This window comes from Corylus avellana, chromosome 10 (genome assembly GCF_965113065.1).
Source record: "Corylus avellana chromosome 10, dhCorAvel1.hap1.2, whole genome shotgun sequence".
Taxonomy (NCBI): Eukaryota; Viridiplantae; Streptophyta; class Magnoliopsida; order Fagales; family Betulaceae; genus Corylus; species Corylus avellana.
The window spans coordinates 17,105,833-17,123,766 of NC_142499.1; the positions used below are offsets into that span (position 1 = coordinate 17,105,833).

Consider the following 17,934-nt stretch of genomic DNA (forward strand, 5'->3'; position numbering starts at 1 on the left):
TATATATAGGCACACAAAGTTACAAACTATGAACCTTCAGCCATAGGAGTTTCTATATAGAAAATCCAGCAGAATAATTGTCTAAAAGTTTTGAGAGAATTACTGTAGTAATGGGCAAGCGGGTCGTTTGTTTAGTACAATGGTGTATCAACTATAAATATTTTGTAAGTGTGAACAACTCGTAATTTCACATTAATCGGTTTCACTTCATCACTAAAATTCTTCTATTGATTGTGTGGTAATTAATATATTTTTGTGTTTGTCTTTATTTCATTGATGCAAAATTTTCATTATCTATTGTGCTGCATAATTGAGTGCTTGTTGTGGTGTTTAATATTTAAGTTCTGCATTATATTTGTTAACACCTATCTAATCCTCCATTCTAGGTGTTATACTGGAGTATTTGGGCTATATTTTTCAGAAACGAAATAGTAGATTTACTGAAGAAGGAGGGAAGTTCTAAAGAACAGTAATGAGTAGGTGAAAAATGTGTGTAACCATGACATGTCATGTTTTGAGACCATTCTATATATATATTTTCAACAAAAGAAACAAATTCAAACCTTTGGAGCCTCTAGGACACGGCCATCAACCTGTGTCAACTGTTTCTCAATAGAAATACGACACTCAGTAAGCACAGGGTCATCATCATACCGGTAGTTTTTCACAGCCTGCCAGAATAAGTGAGCAAAACTATTGCATCATCCAAAACAAGCAAAAAAATTTCTGTCAGGTGTCAAGGCAAATACTTACATCAGTCAGTGTACGTATTCTTTCCTGAGCTTTCTGTCTAGATTTCTCAACTAAAGATGCCCTCTGCATCGAGGATAATGATTTTGTGTACCGTTGAAGTGAAACTAGCGAGCAGAGCTAAATCACCCACAAATTTAAAATATATATATATTAGATTAAAACTAAAATAAGCTAATGCCAACATCATATCAAGCAAAAGATTTCCAGACCTCCAGAGGTAGATATATAGTTGGGCCGCTTGGGCTTGCCAACATCAAGGCATGGCAGGTATGCAGAATACCCGAGTTCTATGGCACAGACAGTGAAATAATCGTACACAGTAATGTCCCTAGTTTGCCCTTCATCTCCACAGTCACCATTTCACTTTCATTGAAAAGCTTAGCCCAAAGTAAGACCAAAGTTAGGAAGTTATTAAAGTGTAAAAGAACAAGGAAATAAGAGGGGGGTGGGGGAGAATTTCCTGAAGTAAGAACATACTATTGCTGATTGCAGGGCTTCTCACTCAGGCCAATGATTTTAAATTCCATGTTTCGGTGTCTCGTCTTAACCCTAAGATTTTTAAGCATTCTCTTAGCCTGTAAATGACCACAAGATGGATATTCAGAGAAAATCTAACGCGAGAGTTTGAATCTTGAACACAATGTTTTTTAGAAGCTTTTTACCTTTAACCAATCCACATAGCGAGGCTCACGCACATTTTGGTTAGCTAAAAGGAAGTCAATCACAGGGCCAGGTTTTATTATCATTGTTGTTGACACATCTGCACAAAAAAAAAAAATTAAAGCAGCAGTAGTATCGACAACTGACAGAAGAATGTTATGATGAAGTTTATAAGAACCAAGAAAAAAGAATCATACCCATATTAAGAGACAAGCCCCCTTGAGTCGGACGAAAGCTGGAATGGAACCCCCGAAGCCCATTTACTCCTCCTCCAACATCAGTTAAGTCCCTTGAGTCATCGTGAAAAATCGATTGTCTTACCAAAAGGCAACCCCTATGCATTCAACAGCCATAGTTCAAGAAAGTTACTTCTAAAAGCAATATGAATATGCTTCCAGATGGTGTATTAAAAATAACAAGTAAAAGAGAAATACAACAAAGAAACAGATGTACCTGTTTGCTGCTTGCTGCTTGCTGCCCTAGTATAATATCGAGGACTCTCAAAGCATCCTGAGAATTATTATCAACATCTGCTCCTTTGAAGGCAAGAGCAATGGACCTCAAGGGTATTTTGGCAGCATAACCAAGCTCCACCTTAAAGGTATTTGACCGAAAAGAACGCTTTGACTTTTTACCAGTGCCACTGGGGCTCTGATAGTCATCAGGAATCACAGTTTCGCTACTGCACAACAAGAAATGCCATGTAAATTTTACAACAAAATCAACTCCAAAATGAAAATTGGACGAAATTATGGAAAAAGGTATACCGTTTTCCAAATGACTCCTCAAGCACCACTTGGAACTCAGACTTGTTCGGTGGCAGAGGACCAACGGTGTAGAGACTTTTCTCCCCAGAGCAAAGAGGGGGTATAGACAATATTTAAATAAAAAATACACTCCTCATAACAATAACATAGAAGACCAACATATGCTCATAGATCATAAGTGATAACAAATAAACAGGGCATTAGCTCCAACCAGGAAGTCCACGTTGTCTCAAGTCAGGTAACAACTGAATTAAGTTAGGGACCAAATGCTATCCAAGACAATAGATTTGGTAAGGATTTTAGATTACAATATATGCCAACCAAGAAAATCCAATAAAATTCAAATGTCCATTACGGCCTCATTACTTCTGAAGTATAAGCACATGAATACATGATTATCTTTGTAGAATGAGAAGCTGCATATATTTCCAATAGATGAAAAGACAAGGAGTTTGTTAAGATTGTTCATTCATGAGAAACAAAGCATGGGACTGATAAAATATAGGTAAGAGCAAGTCATGTATATATAACCCAGAGGGGGATATTGTCATTCTAGGTGCCCTAAAATTACTGTCTCGGGAGTACCCCTAGAAATTTCTTATCAAACATACCTAAGATGTTATTTTACTGTTTCATTCACTTGCTTTAATTTTCGTCTTAGTAGACCTTTCACAGTGGACTAAATTTGTGTGAATAATTGGCTCAACATGTGTGCCCTCTGGCTCTCGATCCATTTTTCAATTCTAGTAATAGAAAACAAGATTACATGAATTATAGACAGCTTTATTTGTAATGACGAGAAATAAATTAAACAAAAGTTTGAAATTTGCATTGCTGCAATGCAACCACAGCCGTCAGCCATTGCTTTTATAACTTGTAGAAGGCATATTCCTCACGTACATAGGAAGGCTTCCCATGAGAATGTAAGCCAAAAGACACAAAAACTGACTCAACAAAAGAGAAGAAAAATAAATGAAGCTTCTCTGTCAATCTGATTGATGAAAAAGAATATATGCCTTCAAAGAAGTCGGCCACAAAGCTCCACTCTTCTATGTCATGGAAAAAGAAGGGTGAAAAAAGAAAAACCCTACAAAACTGGCCTATCAGGATCTTCAAATCATGTTCCAACAACCAGCTAACAATTTCGGCCTCTACACTTGTTAACCCAGCACCAGCTCCTCCTCTTCCATCTCCTTGACTGCTCTTACGAGACCCCTTGTGATCCCATTGAGATACAAACCCTTTTCTTTCATTTCCTCTAGCAGCTTCTCTGCTGTTTCCCAATCTAAAGCCTTAAGGCAAAGAGATTGAATCAACTTATTGTATTCATCAACATTAGGTTGAACCCCGAAATCATTCATCTCACCCAACAACTTCAAAGCCTTGTCAAACTCTTCAAGTTTACAATACCCACGAATGAGTGTATGGTATGTCACAGGGCTTAGCTTAGAATGATTCTTTTTTGCCTCTAAAAAGACTTCACAGGCCTCCTCCATGTGACCACCATTTGCGTAACCACTCAATATAACAGTATAAGTGTACACATCTGGTTTTAATCCCCTTCTCTCCATCAGCTTCTTAATCTCTATAGCCTCTCCCAAATCTCCAGCCTTGGAATAGCCATTGATAACCAAATTGAAAACTGCATTTCCAGGGGGCGGGCCCTCTGCAATCATCTTAGAAAGCAACTCTTTTGCCCCATCGACATCTCTCATCCTGCACAAACCATGAATCACAGTGGAAAATGGCTTAATCGCATATTTCCGTGCTTCTCCGGAAAAGTCATCCAAAATTTCCAAAGCTAATTTCACAGTTTCATCCTTCCTACAGAGCGAACTGATCAAAAAATTAACAGAAGAGCGAGGAGGGTACTGGTTCTTTTCCTTCGCCAACAAATAAACCGAATGGGCATCCTTAGCATCTCTCCCCTTACAAAACCAAGATATGATCTTACCAACTTTCTCATTCTCAGGCAAGCTTCCTGCACCGAGCATCTTCTCACAAACAGACCAAGCCCAATCAAAAATTGATCGTCTACATAGTGCTTCAATCGTGAAATAATATGTATCCACATTTGGGACACACCCAAAATCCACGAACTTGTTAAACACCTCTAATGCTGCCTTCCCTTTACCCAACTTCGAAAGCAAAGCTATCAACTCATTGAGAATCTCCACATTCAATAAACCATTCTCCTTCTCACCTGTCTCCTTAATCAAATCCCACAAAGCATATGCATCTTTCCTCTTAAGATTACTACATACAGCGTGAGCAAGGGCATACACGACACGGGTAGTTACCTTAAACTCCGGTTTCTCCTTCATACCCCACTTGAAAAATCTAATCAAATTCTCACCCAAAACAACTGGGGTTTCAAGCACTTTCACCACAAACTCCTCATGTAGAGTCAAACCCATGACATCAAGACTCGACTCCAAAGACCCATCAACACTACTTTGTAATAGAGACAACAAACTCTCCAACTGCTCCACATCAATCTTGAAAATCTCCCCCTCTCCATCTCCAGAAGCAACAGTTTCAATCTGAGCCTCACTATTTTCACCCTCAGTGGCAAAACTATCCCACTGAGCATGAACAAATTGCTCCGAGTCCCCAAAAACGTCATCCCCAGAGGCAGAACAATTCAACTGGGCATCCCTATCTAAAACCCCAGGAATCTCAACCGCATCGGAAAAATTCTCCAACTGGGTATCACCATTTTCACCAAAACCCACCGAAGACTGCCCCGCTTCAGTGAGATGTGAGTCAAAATCAGCTTCTGTAAGGGTTTTAGAGGAAGAAAGTACATTGGGGTTTTGGGTTGCACAGAAGCTCCGTGCTACTGCCTGACTGGAGAGAGCAGCTCTTGCCACCACTGACCTCCACATCCTCTCCTCGCTGTCACGAGCTAAAGGAAGAAGAAGGGGTAGAGAAACAGTGGAGAAGAGTTTTGGAGGAGAAGAACAGCGGTGCAGCAGGGGCGGCGGCGATTGGGCGAGGCGTTGAGGTTGTGCGTTGGGCAGGGACGTGTTTTAGGTCTAGGCGTTGAGGTTGAAAATGGATCTATTAAGTGTTTTTGTTCCTATTCTATTAAGTGTATCTAGCTTAGGTGTACCTCTTTTATTGGTTGCTGCAAAAGTTGGCTTTTGCAAGCCAGACGGCCCAGACCGCATAGCAGGTTCCTATTCTACAGAGGACAGCTGCTTCTACGCGGTCGTGGCAAAAAAGGGCATATTTTCTGCTTTCTGCCTTCTATTAAAATGCTGACACCTCACCTAATACACTTTAAGAAAATAAAACCAAAACACCGGATAACATCCAAAAAGAAAACAAGCAGAGGTATAGGCCGGAAAGAGAGAAATTACCGGTGGAGGAGAACCATTTTACGCCGGAACCAGAAAAACCCACCAACAGACACAATTCAAGAATTCACAAAGAAACTATATCAAGAATTATGGCAAATCAAGAATCCCATAATGATTTTTTTTTTTTTTTTAAAAAAAAAAAACCTTTAAAATAATAGAAATAAAAGAAATGGTTAAATACTCTATACCCCCTTAGAGTTTTTCAACTTTATTTTTTTTCCTTGTGGTTTCATTTTTATCACAGGAGGTCCATATGGTTTTGATAAGTGACCAAATTAGTCCATCCGTTAGGACTGACATGTGAACCAATCAGACGTCGACACGTGGCACATATTTAATTTTTTAAAAATTTTAAAAAAAATAATTAAAAAAAAAATGTATTTTTTTTTAATTAAAAAAATGTATTTTTTTTTTAAAAAAAAATAAGTACGTACCAGAGTATTTTAAAAAAGGGGGTGGCCATGGCCAAAGCCACCCCTAAAGGGCCAAGAGCCACCCCCAATTTTTTCCGTTTCTTTTTTCTTTTTCTTTTTTTTTTTAAAAAAAAAAAATATACATTTTTTAAAATTTCTTAAAAAAAAAAAAAATACATTTTTTTTTAATTTTAAAAAAATAATAATTTTTAAAAATTAAATATGTGCCACGTGTCGACGTCTGATTGGTCCACGTGTCAGTCCTAACGGTCAACTAATTTGGTCACTTATCAAAACCACAGGAACCTCATGTGATAAAAATGAAACCACAGGGGGGAAAAAATAAAGTTGGAAAACCCTAGGGGGGTATGGAGTATTTAACCCTAAAAGAAAATAAAAGATTTTGATGACCCACCTGGATGCTGTAGACTCCGACGAAATGGCCATCGAAGAACCCACTGCCCAGTGATTATAAATTTGTGATATTTTTCAGACGATGAACAACAACAATTCCGATTAACAGAGATTTGCGATCAGCAATTTGGATCAAGGTTTTGTTTCTGCGCGGGAAAGAAGTAAGTTGCATCTAGCGTGGCTTTCGTCCAGACCCAGCGTGGGTCAGGCCGTGACCCATGTTGGTCAGCTGACTTACGTGACCCAGCCGTGGGTCGACCGTGACCTATTGACCCGCGTGGGTGATTAATCAATGGTTAGTAGTTAGTAATTCTAATAACTGCTAACTACAAAAAAAATAAAATCAAAACGACGTCAATAAAGGAAATCAAATAGAACAATTGCTTAGAGGCTCTAATAGAATTATTGCAATAACGGGCAAGCAGGTCATTTGTTTAGTACAATGATGTGTCAACTACAAATGTTTTATAAGTGTGAACAACTTATAATTTATCATTCTTCTATAATAGATAGATAAACTGGATTTTGTCACCTCGTTATGGTTTTTCTTTGAAGTGCTCAATAGGTTTTCACTTCGTTACCAAAATTTTTCTGTTGATTGATATTTTGTGGTTTGTTTTTATTTCACTGATGCAAAATTTTCATTCTCTATTGTACTGCATAATTGAGTGATTGTTGTGATGTTTAATTTTTAAATTCTACATTATATTTGTAAACACCTATTTAATCCCCCACCTTCTATGTGTTATATGGAGTCTTTAAGCTATATTCTTCAGAAATGGAATAGTCAATTGACCAAACATGAAGGGAAGTTCTAAAGAACCACTGAAAAATGTGTGTAACCGTGACATGTCATGTTTTGAGAGACCATTTTATATAATTTTTTTTAAGTCGGTCCTTCGTATGACCTTTTTTTAAAATAAATAAATAAATAAAATTTTGGTGTCCAGTCTATAGGAGCTTTTAAGTTTCGGCTTAAAAAATTCATTATTATTATTATTATTATTATTATTTTGACCAAATCACCATATAAATTTGTGTGTGTATGTGTTTTTTTTTTTTTTAAGTTTTTGCCTTTTTGGGTGGGGTTAGCTTGGGTTTGGGCTTATAAAGCTCAAGAATTTCTTTTGGAATTTGGGGGGAGCCCATGTAAATTTGTTTTGGGCCCCCCAGGCCCCACTGACAAAAAAAGATCCATGTCTCCCCCATACTTCAAATGTGAAATTATAAGCCCATACTTCAAATGTCAAATTTCATTTATATAAGATAGGAGGAGATACTAATTATTTTTCTTTTCCAATTCTTTCTCTCTAACTTATCTCTTCTCTTTTTGGTGGATGTATATATATATATATATATCGTGAAACCCGTGTATATCTAGTAGGATTTCATTAGTAAAATAAATATATTAAATTAAAAACTTGTCATGATTTTGCGACAATCATATCCCAGATTCATTAGCAATAAAAATGGATAAATACCTACCTATTTCATTGCTATACACAACAAGTGTACGGAAAAACAATTGTTACCGTTCCTAGATACGACCGTTTAATTGCTAACATTTTTCTATGAAATGATGATGATCATATTAATCATGGGTTCCTTTGTCAAACCGGATGCAGGGCCGATTCAATGTTTTTTGGGAGTCTACGGCGAAATTTTTAATTGGGGCTTTTTTATTTTTAATATTTATATATTAATTAAATAATATTTATTTTAATATTATTATTATATTTAGAGTTCTCATTTTTATTAATCCTTACAAAAATAAACACAACAATAAAAAAAATCAATTTTTTTTTTTTTTTTTAATGAATCATTGCCTCTTTGATACACCTATTTCAAACAAAACCCACCAAAAAAAAATTAACAAAAACTCATACAAAACCCACAAGAAAAAACAAGCACATAAATAAACATTATAAAAATTAAAAAAAAAAAAAATCAATTTTTTTTTTTATGAATCTTTACCTCATTGATACACATGTTTCTCTCTCTTCATCTCTCTCCATCACATTCTGTATTGAGTGAAAAAAAAAAAAAAAAAAAAAAGGGATAAGAGGGGAGGATGTCGGCTGTGGAGAAGAAAAGAGAAAAAGAAAAAGAAAGGAAAGAAAGTGGGGGTGGTTAGGTAGGGTTAAAATGATAGTTCAATATCAAATAATTTCGGATGCATAGATAGATAGACTCTTTTTAAGTATAAGAATATTTGCTTTTCTGGGTTAATTGGTCTTATTTTACCATGAACTTATTATATTGGGGCCTTAAATTTTTATGAAAAAAAAAAATTAGGCCTAATTAAAATAAAAAATTGGCCTTAAATTATATATATATAGCCAAGGCAGAACATGCATGCATGTATGGCTGCATGCAGCACGCCTGCACTCTAGAATAATAGTAAAAAAACAAAAAGAATAATCTACCCTTCTTTTACGTGTCCGCAACTTCAATAATTTGGGAATATTTATTTCTTGTTTGACATTCTCTAGCCAACACCCCCCATGCCACTTGTATATATTTATAACAAAATAAATATTAAAAGAAAACAATTCTTTCAAATATAATTATAGAGGGATCGATGTAACTCTTTGATCTACACAGAAGTTGACTTAGATTATATTATATTATAGGCCCATTTAAGTTGATTAATAATTTTCATAGATGATCCGGTTAGTTAGCACTACTATTTTGTATCATTAAGCGTTAATCCTATCCAATTAATATCTTGTACACGTCACCTCCGCTGAAAAAACAATGAGATTTTCAAAGCTGAGGATATAGACTACGTAAGCAACTGGCCGGGGGAAATACAACATGGATCATCCCGTCGGAGTCGGGGCCCATGGAGGAGATTCACCGATGCCCATTAATCAATGCATGGTGGCTGTTAGAGTTACGTATATATAAAAGCGATAAAATATATTAATAAACAATCAGGCACAAATTAACAAGGTTTATGGGTGCATTGTCTTTGCACAAATCCTCATAAATTATGTTAATGAAACAAATCTAATCATTCAAAAAAATATGAGATTTATGAATTGTGATGTTAAAAGTGGAGAGAAACCTAATTTTGATATAGAAAATTACTCACTTATTATACATCAAAACTTTTTTAATAAAAGTACGGATTAATAACGTTTTTGGTACCTGGGTTTTGAAGTTTTTTAATTTTTTTCCATAGGTTTTAAAACATGACAAAACTAGTACTTTAGATTTTGAAAAATACCGAATCACCACTTCCAATTTAAAAAATTCTATAAGGGTGACCGAACTACCCCCAATTTGACCTCAGCCACCCCAAGGCCGGTCTGGTGGTGGCCGAGCTACCCCAAGGACCAAAAAGGAGTGGTCCCCCGTGGCCCTTGGGGGTAGTTCAGACACCCCAGACCGGCCTTGGGGGTGGCTGGGGGTGGTTCGGCCACTCCCATAAAAAGTTATTAACCCTAAAAGTACAAGCAAAATCATTTTTTTTTTTTTTTTGGGGTGCTCTCTTTATTTTTTTAAAAAAATTTATTTATTTATTTTTTGGGATGGGGTGCACTCTTTAAGTATATACTATATACTATGTTTATAGTATACATATGAAAGAAATATAGTAAATTCATGAACCTAAAATTTTCAACCTAAAAGACAAAAGTACTCATAAATGAATTTAAAGTTAATAAAATAAAAAATCTTGGAATAAAAATAAATAATCGTGGAACAAAATAAACTGTGAGTCTTATCACAAAATAAATAATCGTGGGGCAAAATATTATACACAAACAATTTGATCATTTTTAGGGGGCCATTAGGCATTAGCCGATCTTTTCAAAACTAATTTAGACAAAAATAAATAAATAAATAAGAAAATGACACCACACATGTCTCTTCTTTAAATATAATATTCATTAATTTAATACATTAGTAATGATTACAGAAAGAAAGTTGATACTAATTGCATGAAGTGACATGCATTTTGTTACTTATACAAAATATTTAATGTCAATAAGCTAGCATTCGGCACACACCCAAATATTTAGAGCCAAATGAGTAATCCCCTCAAATTTTTGTCTCTCTTAATTATCTATTTCGTGTATTAATACTTAACAGACAAGTTTTAGACCCGTGCAAGGCGCCTCCTATAGGAAATATGTAAGACTCAACTTCACCACGAGCGTGGCTCTAAAAAATTATTTACACTAAAAAAATTTAAACTTTAAACTTGATGAAAATATAATCACCTTCACTATTTGAGCATCCCTGTCAAACTCTTCATATTTAACATTTTTCTAAATTTTTAACAAAATTCACAAAAAAACATCATTTAACGAATTTTTTATCCAAAGTTAAATTTAACATTTGCTTTAACTTTTCTCCAAATATAAAGACACCAATAGCAAAAGCTATTTATTTTTTAATAGTATTATTATTATTATTATTTTAATGAATAAAATTTTCATTCAAAACACAAACTAAACACCCATACACAATGACGGACCCAGGGGGGACCGGAAGTGGCCCTGGTCCCCCCCCCCAATCATAAGAAGAAAAAAAATTTAGGCAAAAAAAAAAATATTAATGTTTTTTTTTTACCAATTGGTCCCCTCCAAAAAAAATTTAGCCCTTGGTCTCTCTCCAAATTGAAACGTGGGTCTATCCCTGCCCATTTATACCAACAAGAAAGCTGGAACTCAGTTCTTTACATCAAACAATGAAACACCCCATCCCAATCAAACAATTACAAATGGTCCCCAACAAAAAAGAAAAAAACACAAGCTAAAACAAACCACCACCCATCAAAGATTAAGGGTGGTGGCATTTTGGTTGTTGGGGTGGCATTTTGGTAAATCTCTTGCTTGAAATCAAAGTAAGTGAGTTTCATGACAATTACATTTATTAATAAAAAATAATATTTAGTTAAAGTAGAGAAATATTTAAAGAATTTGATATTTGGTAGTTTTAAAAAGTGACTAGTTAAATAAAAAAAAAAAAATTCAAAATAAAATTTAGAGGAATTTTAAAGAGCTTGATAAGAATGTTCTTAGAGCCAAACCTTGGTTTAATTATCTCTCTTATTCTTTAGTTATGCGAGTGATGATTAGTTTACATGGCACGCTTCTTTTAATGATTGGAACTAATTGATATGTTTAGTGTTTATTAATTGTTTTTGTTAAAAAAGTCAACACGATTAAATAAATATATTCGATAAAATGAAATATATTTATACGCTAATTTAGAAATACTTCTCAAAAGCTCTAAAACTATTTAATTTAGTAAAAATAATCAAAACGTCAAAATCATTCCCCCACACACGTTTTCTTCTAATGAAACATAACCACATTGACCTTTTCATCTGTATTTAGTGGAATTATCCCGCTCCCGCACTTATCTATTCCTCAATTCTATCATTTAACTCAATAGTCAAAGTACTTAATGGATTCATTATTGTTATTACCATTATTATTTATTTGAACTTGGTATCAACTCAACGCATGTGAAGAATTTAATATACTTTTTTCTAATGGTTTTTATTGCTTTTTTTAAATTTCAAAATATTGATAAAAAGCTCTACAATGACCTCAAAATTACCTTTTTTTTAAGAGGAGTTTTGCAAGAGAGAAAAAATGTTAGAAGGGTTCATTGGTGAAGCTACCCTAATGCCAAAGTTAGTAAGAGTACTTTAAAAGGGTATTTTAGCAGAGTTTTGCTAAGGGTTAAATTATATACTTGAGGTTCATTATGGCTCGTTGTATAGGCCGGCATCTCTTTAGGGCTTGAAGGACTCCCGCCAACAAGTCGTTACTTGATGTGGAGATTCTTTCCCTCAATCTATTAGTAGTGGTAGTTTGGCGTTGACGTTCGATTAGCTGAGCTAGCGGAAGGAGAAACAATTGCTTGGTGACATCCCTTCGGGGATGGTACACTCGGATCCTAATTGTTGGAGGGGGCTATGGGTCATCGGACTGTTAAGCCGTTTAGTCCTTAATGGCCTGTGATTCTTCCATTTAGTCCTTAATGACCTGTGATTCTTCATACCTTTAGAGGTCAATTAAACTTTTTAGTGGATAGTTTCTCATAAAAAAATTAAAACACTGAATACTTTTTTAATATAGATCAAAATTTAAAATATTAAATGGGCAAACTCTTTTTTATTCTTTTATTTTTTTATATGTTCGCACAAAAATGAAGAAGAAGATTCAAATTAGTAATCCCGCTTTATTAAGTATAATCCAAACTGATTGGATTACTTCTTAGGAACCATGTGCTGACGTTTTTATTGTTGTATTGGCTCCACAATATTCTAATTCAAAAGATATGAAATTACTTTTTCAAATCAGGAATAAAAAAAACATTTCAAAACTACCATAAAAGTATCCAAATTGTCGCGTCTCCGAAACGGGTTCCTGTCCGTGTGACCATGTGACACGTCACGTCTCCGAAGCCAGGGGCCCATGCAAAAGGAAAGAACACACACACAACTCCAGTTTCACCTGCACTTCGCCACCTCGAACTCTGAGGAGCCACTTGTCCCACACATATCTCCTTTACTTTCCCTCCTCTGCTGTTTCAGATTTCTCTAATGCTATGGTCCCTAAAGGGTTTTAGTGTGTTTTTGGCTCTCGCTTTTCCTCACAGCCTGCACTTCTTCCCTCCTTTTCTTCTCAAATTCTTTCGCCGGAAATGGAGAATGAAGAACCCTTTGCTAAGCTGAAGGATCACAGCGCTTCCACCACCACCACCACCAAGGACGACGCTCCTACTCAACAGGTCCTTTGTTTTGGTTCCTCTGCTGCCTCCTCTGTTCTGTCTCTACCTTTTCTTTAGCTTCTACTAAAATTCATAGCTTCAACTCACCAAATTGGAAATGGGGTTTGCTTTTTTTTACTAATTTGGGATTGGTATCCGACTATCCATATCCCAGAATCCTCTTTTTTTTCTTTTTCTTTTTTCGTTTATCATAAATTACAATTTCCTCTGTTTCTCTCGTACTTGTGGATCCTGTAGTTTGTTATGTGTCCCATTCTTTTCATGTGTTGTTTCTTCCACTTCTCCAGTTGAACGTAGCTAAACAACATATATATTAGTGGGTCTTCTTTAAATTCTCTGACAAATTTAGGTTTCTAAGGATTGAAGCCATAGATGTTTCAAAATTAAGGCAAAATGTAAGTTCTGGTTGTTTCTGTTAAAATATAATTAAATGATTAAATTCATACATTCCTATAAGCTTAAGCTTTTGGGATAAGTGGTGATCGAACTATTTCAGATTTTTCTTACTTGAATTTGTGCTGGATGTGTCATATTTATTAGTTCATGCATCAGAAAAACTATGTTTTTTTTTCTTTTCTTTCTTCTCATTGACTATTTGGGGTAATCCACATGAACCCTGCATCTCTATATTGCTTTATACAGGGGCATAAATTTAAAAAGGAAAAATTATTTTGTCAATATTTCACATTTTAGCAATTCATGGCCCTTTGGTCTTTCCTAAATGATTTGCAGCGTTGTCATTTGGGACAAATTAAATTGACTGATGCATCTCAATGGTCATTTGTAATTTCTCCATGTATGAGACATGTTATGCTTGCTGACATTCTTGTGTTACTGTTTGGTTGATTACAAAAGCTAAATGAGTGATTTGCTTTTCTGCTGATCCAAGGATTTTTTTTGTTCTTTTCCTGCTTTCATAGGTTGAACACTCAACCGAAATAGTTGAAGAAACCCCACCTGGTCACCATCAGAGTCCAAATTACTTTGAATCAGAAAAACCAACGATATTTATTGAGGATGCCAGGGAGGATTATGTCAGAATAAACATGCCTCAAACACCAAGTCGCACTCCTAAAAGAGTAAATTTTTCCCCATTACCCAGCCCTAGCTTTGCAAAAGTTAATTGGTCCCCAGGTCCCTCACCATCAAAAACTAAATTAACCATAAAAAGCCTTCTTCCAAAACTAAGTTTCAAACGTCAGGGTAGCACTTCAGACATTGAGAAGGAAGCTATTATAGCACTAGGAGATTCACCTACAAGAATATGGGAGAAGCGTCGGATTTCAAGGACATTGTCTCTTACAAAGCTATTCACACCAAAAATGAATAGAGCATCATCTGTACCTGGAACTCCAATTGCTCACTCAAATCCAGAGTCTATGCATGGAGGGAATATGACCAGTCCATTAAGTTCTGTTGTGAGTATCAGCCACTTGCTAGCTTGAGAACTATTACTTTATGTTGAATACTTTAAATAACCACGTTGGGTTCTCTTACGAATTAACATGATAGATGGCAAGCATTATTGTGACCGAAAATTGTAATATGTATTTGAGGTCCCAATCCAGCATCTTATACTTTTGATTGAAAGTTTATAACTCAAATTTATTTTGTAGATGTAAAAATTTATTTGATTAGCCTCAAGTATATTGTGAAATCACATTTAAACCCTGAACCATTTGCAAATTTCATGATTTAAGGACATCGGTTGCTGTAACCTTATTGTAAACGTGCTTCAGTTTCACTACTTAGTCAAATTTACTTGCTTGCTGAAATTTCATGGTATTCCAGGCCAACAGCAAAGTTCTTTGTCTTTCATTTAAATTTGTGGAGATCAGTGACAGAGCACATAGTTTGTGATTGAATTGAATGTTGCCTCTGTTGATTGAATTTAACCCTTGAACTATTTGCAAATCTTCTAATTTCAGGACATTCAGGCTTTTGTATTCTTATCATTAACATGCTTAAATTTTTTCTACTCGCTGAAATTTGATGGTATCTAAGGTCGACGCCAAACTTCTTTGTCATTCATAAATCCAAGTAACTTCCACAATTTAAATTTGTTGAGCACATTTATGGTTGGTAAGGCAGGCAGTGTGCCAAGCTGTTTCCTGACTTCACCGTCATCTTCTGTACTATATATTCCACCACCTCAGACCAATGTAGAACATTTTCTTCCCATTTGTGAAAAGTTTATTAATTTATTTTCTTTTAACTAGCTTATTTACTTGTTTGACGTCATAATTTGGCATTTCAATGTACCTCCAATGTATTTTCCACTTGTTCATTCTTACATAATTGCTCGCTATATAGAAAGGAGGGGCCCAGCGACCTATGTCTCGTTCACATTCAGTTCCTGAGCTTTGCAAAGAAGGAAGCCTATCTGTACGTGGTGGTTTTCGCGTAATTCCCGCCACTCCACAAAAGGCTGAGGGGACTGTCATGACAATGGCAAACCCATCCCTAGAAGATGATATTGGTAAATTTCCTCTCTCTCTCTCTCTCTCTCTCTCTCTCCCTGACAGGAAAAGGATTGTAAACTTATTATCTTATCATTCTTGATCGCATGTCCACAAATTATAAAACCTCCTCCCCACTCCCCATCTTCATAGTTGTTATGTCCAAACTACATTATTTGAAAATCAATAGAAGGCCTTTGCAGGTTGAATTGGCCAAAGTTAACTCAGCAGGTTGTTATCAAACTCCAAATCCCAGAAATGGCAGCAAGACATTAACTCCGATATGGTTCACCAAAAAGCACCAAAAAGTAGCATATACATTTAACAACATGACAAATCTAATTCTTTGCTGCCTTATCAGGATTCATGGCACATTGTGACAGAGCTGTCTTCGTATAAAAAGTCCAACTATGAGTACATTTGTGGCCCTATGAAAGACTTGATTGATAAATTGTTGTTTTGTATATTTTATTTTATTTTATCAGGATTCATGGTATATTGTTCTATACATTTGACACAAGTATAATCCTTATGGTAATCATCCACAAACCACGAGTTAGGAAATGAATTGCCTGCAGTTTCAGATTTTCTCTGTTTTGTGAGGTGTGATAACCAACCTATGCCTTATCTTAGTCTTGTGGTTCAGATGGAAATGATGATGAGGGTGAAAATATACTTGAAGAAGAAGCTGTTTGTAGAATCTGCCTCGTTGAACTGGGGGAGGGTGCCGAGTCCCTCAAGATGGAATGTAGCTGCAAAGGCGAACTTGCTTTGGCCCACAAAGAATGTGCTGTAAAATGGTTTAGCATAAAAGGTAATAAAATATGTGATGTTTGCAAGCAAGAAGTTCAGAACCTATCTGTCACCCTTCTACGAATTCAAACTGTTCAGGCTCTTAACTGGCAAGAGAGTGGTCAGCAAGCTGAGGTTGCTAGATATAGGCAAGTATAAATTTTCCACTCTGCATTGCGGAGGGAAAGGATATCCTTGATTTGTCTATCCATTTTCATCTATTTTGTAATTTTCCTGCTACTTCTCCAAACAAATATTCATCATTTAACTAAAGACGATTTGTATTTAGTTTTTACCTTGTCTTATACTTAGGTCTACAAGTTCAAAACCTTTATTGAGCAATTCGTTCTAAATCAGGTTTAAGTCTAGTTGACAAGTAAACAATTTGAAAAGACTTGAATCGCTTTGTTGTTAGCCATCTCTAACTTGATCCCAAATTAAATGGTCTGTAACTTATGCCTAAACTCTGTTTAATATCATCTTCCAGGATAATATAACTGAAAGTTAATGCAATTTTTTTTTCAGGATATGGCAGGATATTCCAGTTCTTGTTATTGTCAGCATGCTTGCTTATTTTTCTTTTCTAGAGCAGCTACTGGTAAGTTTAGTGACTTCCAACTGCTATCTTCCCAGCTTTCTGAGTTCCTAATATCATCATGTGGACAGATTTCAAAATTGGGATCCGGTGCAATAGCTATATCTCTCCCATTTTCCTGCATATTGGGTCTTCTAGCATCCATGACAGCCACAACAATGGGTAGGCTGTGTTTTCTGTATTTCATCAATCCTTTGTGCTTGGATCTTGTCATCTGAGAGTTATACTGATTCCTGTGAAATTTGTGTTTAGTAAACAGAAGATATGTCTGGGTTTATGCAGCCTTTCAATTTGGTCTGGTAGTTCTCTTCGGACATATTTTTTACTCACTGGTAAGGGATTCTTTGATTACTGATTATGTCATGGCTTGTTAATCTCTCTCTCTCTCTCTCTCTCTCTCTTTAGTGTCTCATATATTTGTTTGGGATCAACAGGTTCACATCCAGTCCGTTCTATCTGTTCTTATTGCCACACTTGCTGGGTTCGGAGTTACAATGTGTGGACATTCTGTTCTTGTTGAGATATGGAACTGGAGGAAAAGGTGGCATTCTGAGTCAAATCAACAACATGGTTCTCAGGAGGTGGCGCAGCCAGAACAATCAACTGAAACTGCCGATCAATCTCAGACGGATCCTCACCACCATGTAAGTGAAAGAGGAGATGAGTTGATTGCAGACCAATCTCAGACAGATCCTCGCCACCATGCAAGTGAAAGAGGAGATGTTGAAGCCATTCATGGCAGCTGACTCTGTATATATTAGACTCATTAATGCCATATGTGGTGGCATCATAAGGGAGGGTTTTGGCTGTATAAATACCATATCATTTGTAAATTTGAGTTTATGCAGTGCATTTCTTAATATAATAACAATCTGGAAGAAATCCCTTTGCAGGTTTTTCTTCTATATTTCCTTTTACTTTAGGACAAGTGGAATTACCGCAACCCCATCAAGTTCACAG

At 35.7% G+C, this 17,934-nt stretch overlaps 1 protein-coding gene and 2 pseudogenes across 2 annotated transcripts; 1 reads left to right on the forward strand and 2 right to left on the reverse strand.

Moving 5' to 3' along the window:
• Window positions 1-81: 81 nt before the first annotated feature.
• LOC132162385 (protein argonaute 16-like) lies at window positions 82-1,756 on the reverse strand (annotated as a pseudogene). Its single transcript, XR_015909351.1, has 6 exons — window positions 1,611-1,756; window positions 1,416-1,513; window positions 1,231-1,328; window positions 963-1,130; window positions 754-870; window positions 82-671 (listed from the first exon to the last, which is right to left on the reverse strand). The product of XR_015909351.1 is annotated as a protein argonaute 16-like (transcript).
• A 1,231-nt stretch (window positions 1,757-2,987) lies between these two features.
• On the reverse strand, window positions 2,988-5,560 carry LOC132191889 (small ribosomal subunit protein mS80 (rPPR6) pseudogene; annotated as a pseudogene).
• A 7,306-nt stretch (window positions 5,561-12,866) lies between these two features.
• LOC132191271 (uncharacterized) lies at window positions 12,867-17,891 on the forward strand. The gene is made up of 8 exons (XM_059606215.2): window positions 12,867-13,128; window positions 14,049-14,546; window positions 15,442-15,607; window positions 16,234-16,528; window positions 16,905-16,977; window positions 17,046-17,136; window positions 17,227-17,306; window positions 17,409-17,891. Exons 1-8 carry the CDS (start codon window positions 13,042-13,044, stop codon window positions 17,718-17,720), a joined length of 1,602 nt encoding a protein of 533 aa, XP_059462198.2. The 5' UTR covers window positions 12,867-13,041; the 3' UTR covers window positions 17,721-17,891.
• Window positions 17,892-17,934: the final 43 nt, after the last annotated feature.

What these genes read in the sequence shown, in the direction of transcription:
- LOC132191271 (XM_059606215.2), top strand. Translation starts at nt 13,042, where the DNA reads ATGGAGAATGAAGAACCCTTTGCTAAGCTGAAGGATCACAGCGCTTCC. An exon ending in CCAGTCCATTAAGTTCTGTT is followed by an intron (nt 14,547 to 15,441) that starts GTGAGTATCAGC and finishes CTCGCTATATAG; the next exon opens with AAAGGAGGGGCCCAGCGACC. An exon ending in CTTTTCTAGAGCAGCTACTG is followed by an intron (nt 16,978 to 17,045) that starts GTAAGTTTAGTG and finishes TCATGTGGACAG; the next exon opens with ATTTCAAAATTGGGATCCGG.